The sequence below is a fragment of the Moschus berezovskii genome, chromosome 9 (genome assembly GCF_049115385.1).
Source record: "Moschus berezovskii isolate FMDL1 chromosome 9, NW_MosBer_1.0, whole genome shotgun sequence".
NCBI classification, from domain to species: domain Eukaryota; kingdom Metazoa; phylum Chordata; class Mammalia; order Artiodactyla; family Moschidae; genus Moschus; species Moschus berezovskii.
Genome location: NC_142468.1, coordinates 45,539,734 through 45,557,746, shown reverse-complemented (window position 1 = coordinate 45,557,746; position 18,013 = coordinate 45,539,734). Strand labels below are relative to the sequence as shown.

General features: G+C 40.9%; 1 protein-coding gene across 1 annotated transcript in view; it reads left to right on the top strand.

The window, feature by feature from the left end:
- LEO1 (LEO1 component of Paf1/RNA polymerase II complex) overlaps positions 1 to 13,258 on the top strand; it is a 34,662-nt gene extending 21,404 nt beyond the window's left edge. The window contains exons 9-12 of the mRNA XM_055436492.2: positions 895 to 1,030; positions 2,215 to 2,401; positions 6,710 to 6,807; positions 12,996 to 13,258. Of these exons, the coding sequence (XP_055292467.1) occupies positions 895 to 1,030; positions 2,215 to 2,401; positions 6,710 to 6,807; positions 12,996 to 13,100 (526 nt within the window). The 3' untranslated portion in view covers positions 13,101 to 13,258. The remainder of the gene's footprint in view (positions 1 to 894; positions 1,031 to 2,214; positions 2,402 to 6,709; positions 6,808 to 12,995) is intronic.
- The last annotated feature ends 4,755 nt before the right edge of the window (positions 13,259 to 18,013 follow it).

The window sequence follows — 18,013 nt, the reverse complement described above, 5'->3', positions numbered from 1 at the left end:
GGCAGTGTGTCTTTCTTTTTAGTAAAATTTACCTGTGAGACTGATAGTTAGAGGTTCTTAGTGGGCATGCAATCAGAGGAAAGGCAGTGAGTTGGTGGGTATGAAGGCCAAGGTCATCTGTTTAGGCCCCTGCATCCATTACCTCTTCCAGCAGTCCTGCACACTTGGGTCAGCTGGCAAGCACATTCCCCTTGTCGAGACAGGACAGGCAGTACAGTGAAATGTTCATGTTTTTCTTTCCTTGATTCTAAGCAGATCATCCTCCTTGGGTAATGCTTACCTTTAGAGACGGCACAGTATTCTTGGTTGTGAATTACATTTTCACAATCGTAATGGTCAAAATTATAGGCTTTGGAATCAAATAGACCTGTATCTGAGTCTCACTTCCACATACATGACCTTGTGCAACTTTTCTCAATTTTTCCTTGCCTCAGTTTCCTAATATATAAAATGTAATAATTATCTCATAGAGGAGCTATGACAGTGAATTCATGTAATATATAAAACACAAGAGTACAGTACTTCGCACTCAGTATTCAATGAATGCTTCTTAGTTTTTGTTTTTTCTTTTTTTGTTTGTTTTCTTTTTTTCTGTTTTTATTTTTTAATGAATGCTGCGTGAGCCCATCAATTTACTGCTTCTAGAGGGTGATCATGCTATGGAAGCCTTTTTTACTCAAGCTTTCCGTATTTTACTTCACTTGTGGAGGTGAGAATGGTTTAGTAAGCTGCAGAATGAAGAAAAGTTAGAATCCCTATCTAGTATATCGTTTTGTGTCTCTGCCTATTTTTTCTTGAGAATGGGAAAAGCTCACTGACCTCCTCTGATGTTGGTATGGCTGGCTCACAAATGTATTTGCAAAATAGTGAGGTATTTTTATTCATTTCCTGCAGACCTCACTCTACAGACAGTGCCACACATAGAAAGATGACCCTGTCACTTGCAGATAGATGTTCAAAGACACAGAAGATTAGAATCTTACCAATGGCTGGTCGTGATCCTGAGTGCCAGCGCACAGAGATGATCAAGGTATGTTGGCTGACCTTTATCCTAGAATTTTGATATAGTAAGAAAAGCATTTCCCAAAGTGTTGTTCATCATCTCTTATTGACCCACCTTTCATCCTTCCAGCTGGCATGAACAGGGAGCTGGTTTCCATTTCCTAAACATTTGGCAAATAAGGGTGATGTGGTGAGGGTCCTAAAACAGACCCTGGCTTGGTTTCTCTCCCACCAAGAGCAACCTATTGACTAAAAGAATCTGAACCTTCACAGAGAATTTCAAGGATGATTAACTAAGTCATCCGTGGCTGATTTGGCATCCATGTTAAAAATCAGTGGAAATGCTCGAGAATTAGTCTAGATAGAATATAAAGTTTCCGCCCTTTTCCGCTAAAGGTAGCGGGGCTGAAGGACCTGCAGACTCCAGGACCACGTTGAGAGATGCCCAAGCCCTCTTTTACTTCCCCAACTTCTGTGGAAATGCACAAGGAATCCGCTAGATTGTTTTTAATCCCTGTTCTGTTGACAGTGATTTTTATAGGATTTGAGTTGTATGCAGTAATAAAGCAATTAAACAAGGAATCAAGGGAATGCCAGAACATCCCTGACCTCTCATAGCCTGGCCCTGCCTGGTGAACCCCAAGATGTGGAAGCCAGGCGGATAGAAGAGAATGAAGGGTCTATTTTGGGGCTCAGGGCCTCTCTCCACCAGCACCCCCTCATCCTGCTGTTAGCTGTGGGGAGTGCCCTGTGTTGAGGGGCCCAGGCAGGAATATCTGGGCGCCATGGTAGTTTGGTGGAGCCTGGGCAACTCAGGTATGTTTCTCAGGGTGAAGAGAACCTGCCTCCCTCAGGCATCCGCTGGGCATGGACGAGGTTCCTCAGGCTGGTCGTGCCCTCTGGACTGTTTCTGGCAGCAGAGGGGACGCTGCAGCTCCCAAGGCCAAGGCCGTGCCCGTGCCAGTTGCGATGGGGCGGTTGGTGTGAGGGAGCCTTCTGCTTCACCCTGTGGTGTCTTCACACCTTAGAACGGAACACGACGATGACCGTGTGAGGTAGCAGAGATGTGAAATGGAGAGAACTCACCCTGAGGACGTAGGAGCTGGTGTTGTCCCGGGCAAGGCATTTTCATGTTTTTTAGAGTGAAGTGGTTTCAAGTGGGCGTTAAGTGAGTTCATCTATTTTAAAGTTCACTAATTTGCTTCTTTACAGAAAGAAGAAGAACGTTTGAGGGCTTCTATTCGTAGGGAGTCTCAGCAGCGCCGCATGAGGGAGAAACAGCACCAGCGGGGACTGAGTGCTAGTTATCTAGAACCTGATCGATACGACGAGGAGGAGGAAGGCGAGGAGTCCATCAGCTTGGCTGCCATTAAAAACCGATACAAAGGGGGCATTCGAGGTGAGTATGAGCAGAAATGAAATTTCGTCATTTCAGGGTCCTGGAATTCATCTTAGCATTCAGTATACTGTGAATGCCAAGTCATTGGGCATTTTATTTTTAAGGAATAAAATGAGCGAGACGTTTCAAGGTCTCAAGAGCTGGTCACTGTGAAATTCTTTTGGGTCAGCCTAAAAGAGTAGAAGCCGCTTCTACTCCTCGTCTCTTGAGCTTCTGCTCTCTGGTTTGAAAGTCTGCCAACTGTGTATCTTGGAACTTTTCTCAACTTTTAAAATTACTAATTAGGAATCAGGAAGTTCAGTTTTTCAGAGAATACATGTGTTTTCTTTCAAACTTCTCCATTGTATATTCTATTCTCTCACAAGTACCAGTAATTTATAATGGTCATTCAGCACATACTGAGTTCCAGGCAGACACTCAAACATGGATCCTGTTTGGTCCTCATAACAATGTTATGACCTGGTTACTATTATTGTCTTGTTCTTTTTTTGATTTTTTTTAAATTGACTATTACACTAATTGCATTAGTTTCAGGGGTACAGTCTAACGATTCGATACTTGTATGTATTGTGAAATGATCACTAAAATAAGTCTAGTTAATAACTTCTGCCACCAAAGACAGTTGTAGAATTCTTTTTCCTGTGATGGGAACTTTTAATATCTGCTCTCAGCAACTTTAAAATATGCAGGGCATTATTATTAACTTTAGTCACCACGCTGTACATTATATCTCCAGGATTTATTTATCTTACAACTGGAATTTGTACCATTTGACTCCCTTTGCCCCCACCCTCCACACCACGCCTCAGGCGGCCGCTAACCTGGCTTCTGTGTCTGTGAGCTTGGTTCTTTGTTTTCCGTCTTCTTCACATCCCACATACAAGTGAGACCATACGGTGGTTCTCTTTCCCTGTGTGACTTATTTCACTTAGGATAATGCCTCAGGGTCCATTTTTGTCTCACCTTTATTGAGGAAACTGAGACTTTGAGAGGTTGAGTGGCTTGCACAGAGACGTACATAGCTGGTACACAAAGAGTTCGAGACTCAGGCGGCCTGACTTCTGAGGCATCTGTCTCAGCCACAGTACTGCCTCCAGAAGTTTCCCCACAGCCAGCAAGTGAGATGTCGTGCTGAAAAGTAAACTGAACCCGAAGGTGGAAGACCAGGCTGGACACCCTGATTCTGCCTGCTCTGATCTTAGCCCTGCCACTTTTTAGCTGGATGACTTTTGGAAAGTTACAGTACCTCTTTTCTGAAGTTACAGTACCTCTTTTCTGTGACCTTATCAAGAAAAAAGCTGCTTATTAGTAAGTGTTTACACCATGGTTGTTTTGAAAATTGATTGACATGCTGCATATTAAATACTGTATCCAGTGCCCGGCATATAACAAGTACTAAATAAATGTCACACAAAACTATCATCGTTGTACTTACCACTCATCAGCTTCAGATATGTCCACATCTCTGAATATACCACATTCCCCATCGGTAAAATGAGGATCTAATCTTCTCCAGGTGAGCTTTAATAGAGCTTTGGGAATCACTGTACAAAACCTTGGGTCACCGTGTTAATGGTTTTGCTCTGTTAGAATGATAAATTTTAAGAACACCCAAATTTCACTTTTTCTGACCATCCCATGACATGCCTTGCTCCTTTTTTTTTTTTTTTTTAACAGCAACTGCATTTGTTCTGGTGGACTTTTTATACCCTTCCTACCTGCCTATTATTATTTTGGGGGACTACAGTATAAAGACCTTTTATTTTTTTGTTAGTGCTAATTTCCTCCAGAAAAGATTAATTGTAGAAATACATGCCATATAAACTAAATAAAAACACAAAAAATTGAGGATGTCTTTAGGAGAGAGTTATATAATATTCAGCTCCCCAGTGATTACAGTCCTAACAGGCAAGTTTATTAGCAGTCAGTTCTGTCCGGTAGGCAGGGGGTAGGGAGAAAGGGAGGGCTTTGGGCTATGAAGTGAGGCGGTTGGTCTAATATCAGCTGTTCTTATTTCACCCGTGCTTCACCTGAGCTGGGGCATCAGCACAGACTTATTCGTTTGCATCTCCCTTTGAAATGTCTGCCTGGCAATAGGTGGTCTTTACAGGTCCTGGAAACCACCTCCTGTTTTATCTCCAAAGCTTGAGTTAACTGTTACCTCTATGAAAGAATGACTCAGGCTATTTTGGAAGAATAGTGATATCTGTCTCTTTAATCATCTTGTACACAAACCTTAAAAAAAATTTTTTTTAATCAGTCTCATATTTGAGAGGACAAGTACTTTGTTTCAACAGATCTCAATTTACATTTATGTTTAAATTTTAAAAGTATTTATTTTTTAATTTTTGGCTGTGCTGGATCTCCATTGTTGCATGCAGGCTTTCTCTAGTCGGAGCAAGCAGGGGCTGCTCTGTTGTGCACAGACGTCATTGCAGTGGCTTCTCCTGTTGTGGAGCATGGGCTCTAGAAGCACAGGCTTCAGTACTTGTGGCACATGGGCTTAGTTGTGGCATGTGGAATTTCTCCTGGACCAGGGATTGGATCTGTATCCCCTCCATTGGCAGGTGGATGCTTATCCACTGTACCACCAGGGAAATCTGAAATTTTAAAAGTTTTTACAAGTGGCTGACCAGTTTTCCCAGCACCACTTGTTAAAGAGACTGTCTTTTGTCCATTTTATATTCTTGCCTCCTTTGTCAAAGATAAGGTGTCCATAGGTGCGTGGGTTTATCTCTGGGCTTTCTATTTTGTTCCATTGATCTATATTTCTGTCTTTATGCCAGTACCATACTGTCTTGATGACTGTGGCTTTGTAGTAGAGCCTGAAGTCTGGCAGGTTAATTCCTCCAGTTCCATTTTTCTTCTTCAAGATTGCTTTGGCTCTTCGAGGTTTTTTGTATTTCCATACAAATTGTGAGATTATTTGTTCTAGTTCTGTGAAAAATATCGTTGGTAGCTTGATAGGGATTGCATTGAATGTATAAATTACTTTGGGTAGTATACTCATTTTCACAATATTTATTCTTCCAGTCCACGAACACGGTATATTTCTCCCATCTATTAGTGTCCTCTTTGATTACTTTCACTAGTGTTTTATAGTTTTCTATGTACAAGTCTTTTGTTTCCTTAGGTAGATATATTCCTAAGTATTTAATTCTTTTCGTTGCAACAGTGAATGGAATAGTTTCCTTAATTTCTCTTTCTATTTTCTCATTATTAGTGTATAGGAATGCAAGGGATTTCTGTGTGTTGATTTTATATCCTGCAACTTTACTGTATTCATTGATTAGCTCTAGTAGTTTTCTGGTAGAGTCTTTAGGGTTTTCTGTGTAGAGGATCATGTCATCAGCGAACATCTGCAGATGAATGGATAAGAAAGCTTTGGTACATGTACACAATGGAGTATTTTTCAGCCATCAAAAAGAATGCATTTGAATCAGTTTTAATGAGGTGGATGAAATTGGAGCCAATTATACAGAGTGAAGTAAGCCAGAAAGAAAAACATCAATACAGTATACTAACACATATATATGGAATTTAGAAAGATGGTAACCTGAACCCTGTATGCTACTGCTGCTAAGTCACTCCAGTCGTGTCCGACTCTGTGTGACCCCTTAGACGGAAGCCCACCAGGCTCCCCCGTCCCTGGGATTCTCCAGGCAAGAACACTGGAGTGGGTTGCCATTTCCTTCTCCAATGTGTGAAAGTGAAAGTGAAGTCGGTCAGTCGTGTCCGACCTTTAGCGACCCCACGGACTGCAGCCTACCAGGCTCCTCCATCCATGGGATTTTCTAGGCAAGAGTACTGGAGTGGCTTGCCATTGCCTTCTCCGAACCCTGTATACGAGACTGCAAAAGAGACATAGGCATATAGAACAGTCTTTGGGACTCTGTGGGAGAGGGTGAAGGTGGGATGATTGGGGAGAACGGCATTGTAGCATGTATATTATCATAAGTGACCAGTCCAGGTTCGACGCATGATACAGGATGCTTGGGGCTGGTGCACGGGGATGACATGGAGGGAGGATATGGGGAGGAGGGAGGTGGGAGGGGGGTTCGGGAGGGAGAGCACATGTACACCCGGGGCGGATTCATGTTAATGTATGGCAAAACCAACCAATATATTAATGTAAGGTAATTTGCCTCCAATAAAATAAATTAAAAAAAAATGAGAAAAAAAAAAGTTTTAAATTATTTGCTTCTCTGTAAACCATATACAGAAGGAACTGAAGGTATACATCAGAAGAAAGATCCAGGAATGGATTATCTTTGAAAGTCACTCACAAATCTTACTCTTCGCTTTCAGAGGAACGAGCTAGAATCTATTCGTCAGACAGTGATGAGGGATCAGAAGAAGATAAGGCTCAAAGGTTACTCAAAGCGAAGAAACTCACCAGTGATGAGGTAAAACGAAATTTATTCAATACTAGAGGTTTATGCTGTACCCACATGTTAATGCCTGGAATGAGGAGGAGCTCACAGCCTAGGAGCACAGACATATGTCTACACACTTCACTGAAGCTCAGTGAGATAAATCCAGAAACAGGCTGGAAGTGGCCCAGAGAGCATCTGATACCTCTGCTTAGAGAAGGACACCTCTTGATATGTTGAAGGAAGAATGCTAGCACAGGGCACACCAGCCAGGATGGGCATGCCAGGTAGATGGAGAAGCCTGGGGGAAGACATGCCCTGAGATAGCCAGGCTTTACTGGAGAACTATTTTAGGAATCATTTAGTGTGGGTAGACAGTGTGTGCATCTCTTCTTTCTTTTGCTCTTTTTTTAAAATTTTCAATGTGTTTTTAAAATTACAGAAATAATTCTTATGGTAGAAAAATCTGTTTTCTTTTTATGTAGATGAACTAGTATTTGAAATAGTGTTGAGTAATTCAATAAAATAAATTTCCATGTGTTACTGAAATAATAAAATTTCAAAGGAATTTTAACTTATATTTTTAACAGTATCCTTTTCAAATTATGAGAATTCAGGTACTGAGAAATTTTAAGTCTTTTTTTCAAGATATATGTAACTTGATACCTGATATATGACATGTAACTTTATATAACATTATATTCAGGTATACAACATAATGATTTGATTGATACATGTATATATTGCAAAGTGATTACCACGGTAAGTCTAGTTAACACCCATCACCACAATAGTTATGTATGTTTTTTTCTTGTGATGAGAACTTTTAAAACTTAGCAACTTTAAGTTGTACAGTAGAGTATTATTAGCTACAGTCACTATGCTGTGCATCACATACCCAGGACTTACTTATTTCATTTAAGTCTTTATAGAGTATTGTTATTTTTAACTGTTATCAACAGTTCTTGAACTGTTCTGTGGTATCCTACTTTGAATTTCTTTTAATTTCTCTGATTGGGATCTGTCAGACTTTCTAAATTTATAGATTGATATCTTTCACTGGTTCTGAAAATTTCTCAGCCATTGATTCTTCAGATATTACTTCGTACCATTCTTTTTCCTGTCTTCATGAAACTCTGATTAGATGCATGTTATTCCTTCTCACTTTATCCTCCGTGACTCTCAAGCTGTCCTTCATATTTTCCATGTCTTTTTCTCTTTGCATTCTTGGACAGCTTCTTCTAGTTCACTGTTTCTTTCCTTAGCTGTCTAACACATTGTTGATCTCTTTTACTCAGTTTTTTATTGTTTCAGTTTTTTGATCTGTAGAGGTTTAGGTTTTCAAGTTGGTCATTTAAAAAAATCCTGCTCCTAATTTGTATTTTTCAGTTTCTCCTTTATGTCTTTAAGTATTTTAAACCTACCGGTATGGTCTTTTATATCTGATAATTCTGAAGTCTTTACATACGTGGTTTTACTTCTTATTATTTCTGAAAACTGTTTCATGATGACTTATTTCTCCATGTGTTCTGTGATTAAATGATTGATTTACTCAGATTAGTGGACATTTTTATAGCCTAGATTGATGGATTCCTCTGAAGATGATATATATTTGCTTCTGCCGGGTACCTTGGGACTACTTTAAATTATATTCTTGGAACAGATCATTTTAGTTTTATTGGACATATGCGTTCTGACTTGTTGTTATGAATTTTCCTAGAAATATTTAAATTTTTTCTTAATCCCCTCTGAATTAGTTCAAATGTTAGAGACTGGAAATTACCCTTGCAGGCATTTGAAAGAGGGGTTGGCAAACTACATCCCGCTGACTAATCTAGCCTGCCACCTGTTTTTTTTCAAATAAACTTTTTTCAGAATCTACCCATATTTAGTCATTTATGTATTGTCTCTGGATGTTTTCCTTCTGTGGTGACAGAGTTGATTAGTTGCAATAGAAACCGTATGTCTTGTAAAGCCCAAGACATTTAGCCTCAGTCCTTTTACCGGAATGATTTGCTGACCCCTGCCTCAGAGAAAGGGGCCTGGGCTTATCTCTAGTTCACCTGAACAGTAAAGATACAGTCCCTTGGGATCTGTTGTTAATCTGCTGCACTTGTCCTTTCTGTCCTGTCCTCAGCACCCTGCAAGGCATAAAAGCAAAGCTTGTGTTCATACAGTTTGGTAACTGTCTTCGAGGAGAAAGCCTGTGTTAGTGCTCTGCTTGTCTCTGTGGGTTCTTGGTTTTGTTTCATTTTTGGCCTGTGATTATACCTTATTTTCTTGCCATCACTTGGGTTTGTTTATAGTTTTTCATCATTGTTATTTTCAGAGAGAGGGTTATTCAAAGGACTGTTCTGCCGTATTGTGAGAACATTGTTGTGTTCCTGTTATACATGATTTTAATGTACTTTGATCATTTTGGCCTTCTGTGAACTGTGAACTTGCATGAGCTCTTTTCTCATGTGAAACGGAATTTTGTCCTTGTGTTATTGTTTGTTAATCACAACATTTAGTATTTCCGAGTCTTCCTTGGAAGTGGTATGCTATGGAAGATAAATAGACAAAATTGTTAAATTATTCTGCTACATATTTGTTTTAAATTAGATAGGAGATGTCTTAATGATGCATTTACAGTGTGTTGAACTGTTGGCAAACAGCAGCCATCATCTAAGCAGATGCCATTTTATTTATTGGCAAGCATAAACTGAATAAAAATTGAAAAGTGTCATGGGACTTCTCTTTATTCCTAGAATTCTCAGAAATGAGATTTCTACATGTGATCCATCAGATAGCCTTCTTTGAGGCCGGGCAATTACAAACTTGTAACTCGTGACTTAAAAATATCTCTTGCGAGTGCCTCCTGGCTGTCTGTTACAGGAGCTGCCCGCTACCTCCCTCACCCGAATACTCGCTGTTAAGTCTTCCTGTCCCCCCCGCCCCCACCCCCCTGCTTCTCCTTTCCTGACAACAGAGACTTTGCTTTTACCTGGACCTCCCAACCTCCTCACTACCCCAGTTCAAGTCCTGGAATGGGTTACAGTGGGAGAGCGGGGAAAGGGGAACCTACTCTAGGCCTCTCTCCTTATTTGCACACTAAGCTCCACCCACACGCTATGAATCTAGGTATTCCTCTGAGATTAAGCCAGTTTTCAAACCTTAAGTTCCTGCACCAGAGAATGACCATTGTCACGAGAGCATTCCTTGATATGGAGAAAAGGACAGGGCTCTGGATTGCTGAATCTTGGGGCTAGCCTCTACCTCTTGTATTGGCTTGAGCAAGTCATCTCAAATTTCCAAGTCTGTTTCCTTACCTGTTCTATGGGACTTATGCTGTCTGGCTTATAAAGTTGTATTCTAGTTAATAACAGATATGAAAGTAGGTGTCACAGTGAATGTTCATTACCCTTCCCCAATAGCGACTAAGTTTCAAAAAAGAAAAACAGAGCTTTTTATCCTCCCTTATTTTTGTAAGCAGAGAAAATTTTAGAAAACCTAAATTACTACCAAAGTGAAAGGTTGGTAGTAGTAGAAGAAACTGTGGAAAAGGGAAAGATCCCCGTGGAAAGGAACATGCAGACAATGGGAAGAAGGGGTGGCATGTTTAGGCCTCAGCTTTCTTGAGTGAAAGAGGCGACCTGCTGAGACTGCCTCGAATGTGGTGCTGGGGGTCTGCTTCCTCTGTGTCTCTCTCCTCCCCCAGCTCTGCCTCATAGAACCTCCATGCCCCCCTTGGCAGCTTTGCCTTTTCTGTTAGAGGCCCCTGTTTTTCTGGAGCCGTCAGCAACTTGGAACAACTGTAGCTCCAGCTTCCCCTCCAGTGTGAGGCTTTCCCAAGGTCGAGGTTCAGAGTATGTTTCCCTGGAAGCCTGGGCTCTCTAGTTGTTGGTTTCTTGTACTTTAAGATACCTTAATTGGTATATATTCTTCGGTATATTTTGGGTTAAGTAAACGAAGACAGTTCCTGTATAATTGTGGGTTGCCTGTTCCTTTGTCTTTAGGGACCTGCATTCATGACTATGATGCTTCCCAGGTGGTGCTAGTGGTAAAGAACCCACCTGCCAGTTCAGAAGACGTAAAAGGCTTGGGTTCGATCCTTGGGTCGGGAAGATCCCCTGGAGGAGGGCACGGCAACCTACTCTGGTATTCTTGCCTGGAGAATCCCATGGACAAAGGAGTCTGGCAGGCTACAGTCCATAGGGTTGCAGAGAGCCAGACATGACTGAAGCGACTTAGCATGCAGAAACTCATTCATGACTATATTAGGGAGCTTTGTGTTCATCTAATGTATTTTTGTCATGTGTTGTATTTACATGGCACAGGGGTTTATTCCAGCTCAGTTTGAGGCAGAATCCCACACTCCTAATTTCTCAAAATGAGATCTCCTGAAGGGTGCCACTAACTTTCTAAATCCTGAGAGTAGCAGGCCTGCATGCCTTTGCTGGACTTCACTGTGCTTCTCTTGTAGCTTCTCTGACCAGGGCAGTCAGTCCTGGAAGGGTTTTCGGAGCTGAATTCTGGCGCATCTTACCCCAGATAGAGGATTAGAACTAGTGCTGGTTAGACCTCTTTGGGAGAGCTTTGACCTGGCTCCTGCCCTCCCAGCTTATGGGCATTATCTAAGACCCTTCAGGACAGTTGCTCCCACCTTTTAGAAAGCTGTGTTTTTATTCATCCAAACCCATTAAAAATTTTTAGAGCTGAAGAGATCATACACACTGAAATTTACTTGGGCAAGGTTGCCACAGACTTCCATGTAAAGTGTTTAAGATAAGATTCATCAGCTGAAAATAAATGAAAAATAGTGGTAGTATTCAGTGTTCTCCTTGCTTTTGCCCATGTGGGGTTGGGAGAGAAGTGTCTGGGTTTGCCCGAGGCCGGGAAGGAGACAGGAGGCTAGTCAGAGCCTGGGGGCAGGATCCATCTTCCAGGCTTGCTGTTGGGGTAACTTTACTGCCTCCTGCTGGGAAGTAAGTGCAGGGGGACCTCTGGATCTCTTCCTGTGGATTCATAACTGTCCTGTTTGAATTATATGACTTCAGATCTGTGGGGATGCATTTGGGATAATAAGGCAGGAAACAAGTATGAGGTACGATCATGCTTCTCAGAGGCCAGGCATGGGGACCATCAGAAAAAATGGCCATGCCTGCTTGGATGCTACATCTAGAAGCAGTCCTTTGGACAGGGTAGTAAGAGACCTGGCCTTCCCCAGCTTCAGCCTTAAACTGTTCACCTTATTTTTGTTGAAGAGTTTCATTAAGGTAATTCTGGAGTATCATATTTAGTATCATTTCATTTTAATCAATATTTGATATTATTCAGTGTTGATCTGTTTGAATTCTATCTGTAAAAATTGTTTTAACTTCCTGAGTTTTTGTTTCTTGTTAGAACACTGTGCAGCATGATTTTTAAGCTTTGGAAACTTGTGTATGAAGGCCTTTAATTTCTTCAAAAATTGTTTAAAAATTAAAAAAAAAACATACTTGGCTGCGTCAGATTTTTGTTGCATCATATGGGATCTTTCATTGCGGCACACAGGCTTGCTAGTTGTGGCAAGCCGGTTTAGTTGCTTTGTGGTATGTGGCATCTTAGTTCCCAGATCAGGGACCGAACCCACGTTCCCCGCATTGCCAGGCGGGCTCCTAAACAGGACCACCAGGGAACTCCTTCAAATATTTTTTTTTTTAAATCTTTATGAGTTTTTAGTACATCCAAAACAAGAAATTATTTTTTAAAATTGACAGTCTTTAAAATTTTTTTTACATAGTGAAGAGTTGGAGTCTGAGGAAGTGGAGAAAAAGAGTTTAAGTAAAATATTCAGCAGGACAAGTGGTTAATAGGCTAACCTCTTTGGGAGAGTGCTAGCCCTTCCCAGGACAAAGCCCGTTTCCACTTTCCTGCAGCCCTTCTCCATGTACAACAGCTTCTTCCCTCTGTGAGACTGGGTCACGACTGCTTATCACTTCACCCTTGTGGTCCTGAAGTTGGGTTTTAGGATTAGTTTTGTAATTACTCTGGAGTCATTTTGAACACCTCTAGTACTTGTAGATTTGGAAACTACCACGACCTAAACCACTGGTTTTACAGCTGGTAAACATTCTTATTAAAACAGTTATGTTATTTTGGATTTTCCAAGGGTTATTCGGCTCAGAGCTACTTTTGATAAACCTTTCTAGAAATATTCTCTGTGAACTTTTAGACTTTAAAGATTTTTATCTGTTTAGGAGGGTGAGCCTTCTGGAAAAAGAAAAGCAGAAGATGATGATAAAGTGAACAAAAAGCACAAGAAGTATGTGATCAGTGATGAAGAGGAAGAAGATGATGATTGAAGCACAAAATGTGAAAACTTATATATTTTACTGTACAGTTTGTTTTATAAATATGATGTAAACATGAGTTATTTTGATCGAAAGAAATCAATTTGCTTTTGACTAATTTTAATTGTAATAAAAAATTTAAGAAAACAAGTCTCTGTTCAAGAAATGGACTTCTTCCGTAGCAGGTTGATTTTGTTCATGCTTTATACTAAATCTTAGGTTTTAGGGCATTCCTCCCAGGCCCTACAAAGAACCTGGCCAAGGCCCAGTGAAGCAAGTCAGGCGTTTTTCTGGGGTGCAGAGTTTTTAAAAATTGGCACAGAAAGCTTCCATAATTGTATTCGTTTGCTAGGGCTGCTATAACAAAGTACCACAAACTGGGAGACTTCAAACCATAGAAACATATCCTCTCATAGTTCTGAAGCCTAAAGTCCTAAATCAAGGTGTCAGCAGAGCCCTGCGCCCTCTGAAGGCTCTAGGGAAGACTCCTCCCCTGCGTTGTCTTAGCTTCTGGAGGCTTCCAGTGTTCCTTGGCTTGTAGCAGCGTAATTCTGATCTCCCCTCTATCTTCACATGGCTTGTTTTGCTGTGTGTCTGCTCTGTGTTGCCAGATCCCACTCTCCTTTAAGGACATGCATTGGTAGGTTTAGGGTCAGCCCTAGTCCTGTGTCCACTCATCTTAATAATTATATCTGCAAATATCCTATTGCTAAATAAAATTACATTCTGAGGTTCTGGTTGGATATGAATTTGGAAGGGTCCCTATTCAGCCCACTACAGTAATCAAGTTAAATAATACTGTGATACAGCATTTTTAAAAATTAAAATTAATGCAAAAATATGATGGACAAAATGTCAAAAATTCACATAAAGATGATCTAGCAGGTCTGGGATTAGGGTAAGGCAAGTGATGGGAGTTGTACAAGTACAGAAATCCATGGATCATCTCTATATAAAATTTTGATGTTTTGTTCAATGGGATTTTTGTGGTTTAAAATTTATTGCAATATTATTTATCTTGATCACTGAGATTTTGGCACCCCTTGTAGTGAGTGTCTCATTTGTTGTATCCTAGGCATGGCCCTGCTTTCTCACAGATGGTGATAGGCTTCAACAGTGAGCACCTCAAGAGAGCTGTTTCACCTTTTCTTGAGAGTACCTTTTATGGCTAGCACTGAAAGTCACATCAGAATCTACCACATTCTGTTCATTGGCAGTGAATCACTAATGTGAGTCCATATTCAGAGGGAGGGAAATTTGACTCCCCTTGATAGTAGAAATGGCTGAGTTAGCAGATATATTTTAAATCTGTAAGACACATATTTGTATTTTCTACAGTGCTCTTCTACACAGACTAATCTTTCCATTATGGACTAGGGCTGTTAATACAATCCAGGAATGGTGGCTATCTGTGAGAGGCTCTCCCTGAAGCCTGGTTATAGAGAAGTGACACTGAAAGAGAAGAAGGCCCTAACTCACCTTTGTGTCACTTTCCTAACTCACAAACCTGTAGCCCCTTTGCTGTTGGCTTATCAAGTTGAAACTGATGTCTGGCCCTTGAGAGCCTTCATTTTTGACTCTGTCCTTTCTAGGACAACATAGTTACTGTTTTTTTACTAGTAGACACTATGTGACAGTGACTGAGCTCTTGGAGTCTCTCATTTCCACACCTGCCCCTTCTATGCAGAGTTTGGCGGTGAAGGGTCAAGCCTCTGCAAGCACATGTCTGCTTTGCCAGCTGCCCCCTGTTAGGGGGCGCTGGAGAAGACTGGGAGCCTGGATAACAAAGAATAGATTGCTCCTTCCTGTTTGCTTATAGAACTTTGTGGGGGCTTCCTGTTGAAGGGAGCCAACCAGGACTTGTTCACTTCAGCTGAGGCAGTTTATTCCCACAGCTGCTCAGTCCAGTTTGCAGTTTTACGAAGACTTGAAGAGCCAACTTCATTGTACTCCTGAGAGACATCAGTACCAGCTGGACACTTCTCTTCCTCAGGTATGAGTTTCAGCTCCAAGGGACTCTGTTATAAGTTTTTAAGTTTTAGGAATAATCCTCCATTTTCCCTTTGTTCCCTTATCTCTAGGGTTGGAAGTGGCTCTCTGAATTTGCTACTTTTGTCATCCCTTAGGAATTCTCTTTGTATTTCTTATAACCAAAATCAACAACCTAATTGTGATTTTTAAAAAATACTAAAATGTATCTGTGTAAACAACTGGTATGTTTTCTGTGGCCCAACTTGGACCTGAGTGGTAGTCCAGGAAGCAAATCCTCGAAGATGAGGTGCACAGGTTGGTTTGGGTTTGAATGCAGGTCTGAGTTCCTCACCAAAGGGAAATGGTGATACCTTGGCATCATGATGAATCCGATTATCCCCTGTGGTTGAGGGCGCAAGTGGCTGCTACACATGGTAGGGAGTCCTGATGACTAAGGACTGGAATGGGATGGGATGCATACCTCTGCGTGCCCCGGAGCACTTAGAGAAAGTTTCCAAGCTTAGGTTGGCTTTTTTTTTTAACTGAAGAATTGATTTACAGTGTTAATTTCTTTTGTATGGCAAAGTATTTCAGTTATACGTATATGTTCTTTTTTATATTCTTATTCATTATGATTTGTCACAGGATGGGAATACCTGTTTGGATTCAGACAAAGTGGAAAAACTGCCTGTGAGAAGTAGTTTGCCTCCCTAGGTCTGAGGAAACTATTAATAGTTTTTTTTTTTTAATATACATAGTTGATTTAGTTTCAGGTGTACAAAAATAGTGATTCGAATATTTTTTATAGATTATACTCCATTTAAAGTTATGAAATATTGGCTATGTTTTGTGTGCTGTACACTGTATCCTTGTAATCTATTATTTTATACATAGTAGTTTGTACCTCTTAATTCCCTACACCTATTATGTCCCTCCCGGCTTCCCTCTCCCACTGGTAACCACTAGTTTGTTTTCTGTATCTGTGAGTCTGTTTTGTTATAGTCACTGGTTTATTTTTCAGATTCCACATATAAGTGATAACATACTGTATCTGTCATTATCTGACTTATTTCACTAATAAGCATAGTACCCTCTAGGTCCATCAATGTTGTTGCAAGTGACAGAATTTCATTCCTTTTTAATGGCTGAGTAATATTTCATTATATATATTCACACCATATCTTTTTTTTAAAATCCATTTATCTGTTGATGGACTGGTTGCTTTGATATCTTGGCTATTGTAAATATTGCTGCTATGAACATTGAGGTACATGTATCTTTTTAAATTAGAGTTTCTGTTTTTTTCAGATATAAACCAAGGAGTAAAATTACAAGATGGTAGTTTTATTTTTAGTTTTTTTAAAAAATTACTTATTTTTGGCTGTGCTGGGTCTTCATTGCCATGTGGGCTTTTTTCTCTAGTTGAGGTGAGTAGGGGCTGCTCTCCATTGTGGTGCATGGGCTTCTCAGTGTGGTAGCTTCTCTTCTTGTACAGCACGGGCTCTAGGGTGTGTGGGCTCAGTAGTTGCAACTTGTGGGCTCCAGAGCACAGGCTCAGTATTTGTGGCACATGGGCTTGGTTGCTCTGCAGCCTGTAGCATCTTCCTGGATCAGGAATTGAAACCATGTCTCCTGCATTGGCAGGCAGATTCATCACCACTGAGCCACCAGGGATGCCCCACTTTTAGTTTTTTGAGCAACCGCCATACTATTTTTCATAGTGACTGCACCAGTTTACATTCCCCACAACAGCATACAAAGGTCTCTTTTTCTCCACATTCTCACTGATACTTGCTATCTATAGACTTTTTGATGGTAGCTATTCAGTGAGGTGATATCTTACTGTGGTTTTGATTTCTATTTCTTTAAATGATTAGCAATGTTGAGCATCTTTTCATGTGCCCATTGAACATCTCTATGTCTTCTTTGCAAAAATGTCTACTAAGAATGAGATGGCTGGATGGCATCACCGACTCTGTGGGCATGAGTTTGAGTGAACTCCGGGAGTTGGTGATGGACAGGGAGGCCTGGCTTGCTGTGATTCATGGGGTCGCGGAGAGTTGGACACGACTGAGCAACTGAACTGAACTGAACTGAATGTCTTCTGCCCATTAATCAGATTTTTTAAATATTGAGTTGGATGACCTGTTTATATATTTTGGATATTAACCTTTTATTGGTCATATCATTTGCAAATATTTTCTCCCATTCTAGGTTGTGAAACTAGTCTTCTTGCTTGAAAATCCTGTAATAACATCACTTGGGTCAGTTTTCATTCTCCTCAAGAACCACTCAGCTGAGTGCTGTCTTACCCAATTTTTACCAATAGATACATCACTAGGATCTTATACACTGGCAAAGAAAGTGTAAACTTCAACTGAAGAAGAAATAGCTTATACATCAAAACAATTGCAAGGTTTTGCTAATATATATGGGCAAAAGCCTGGGGAATATGTGGGAAAGTGGATTCTAAGAATGTGAGATGAAGGAAAAACACTTGACTACCTTGGGCCGAATTTAGTGATATGGGTGCACTTATCATATATTCTGGACATGGCTCTGTACTTGATTGGTTAACAAAAAACACCCAGTGGTGGCCTACATTTAATGAAGTTGAGATACCAAAGCTTCCCTGGCATTGTGCAGAGGGAATCCAAAAACAGGGAGACATGTCGAAGTAGACATGTCTTGTATGACCTGCACACCACCCCTCACCTTCCCCAGCTACATTCCCTGAGAAGGCCAGCTTAAAATAACAAACATTTCATATATCTCACAGTCCTAAGGGTCAGGAGTGGTGTCGCCCTGGCCCAGGGTCTCTCACAAGGCTTTAGTCAGGATGTTGGCTCATCCAGGATTGCGTCAGGATGTTACCTCAGGCTGAAGGATCTGTTTCCAGGATGGCTTGCTCTCGTGGTGCTTGGGCGGGGGGCTGTTTCTCACATGAGCCTCTC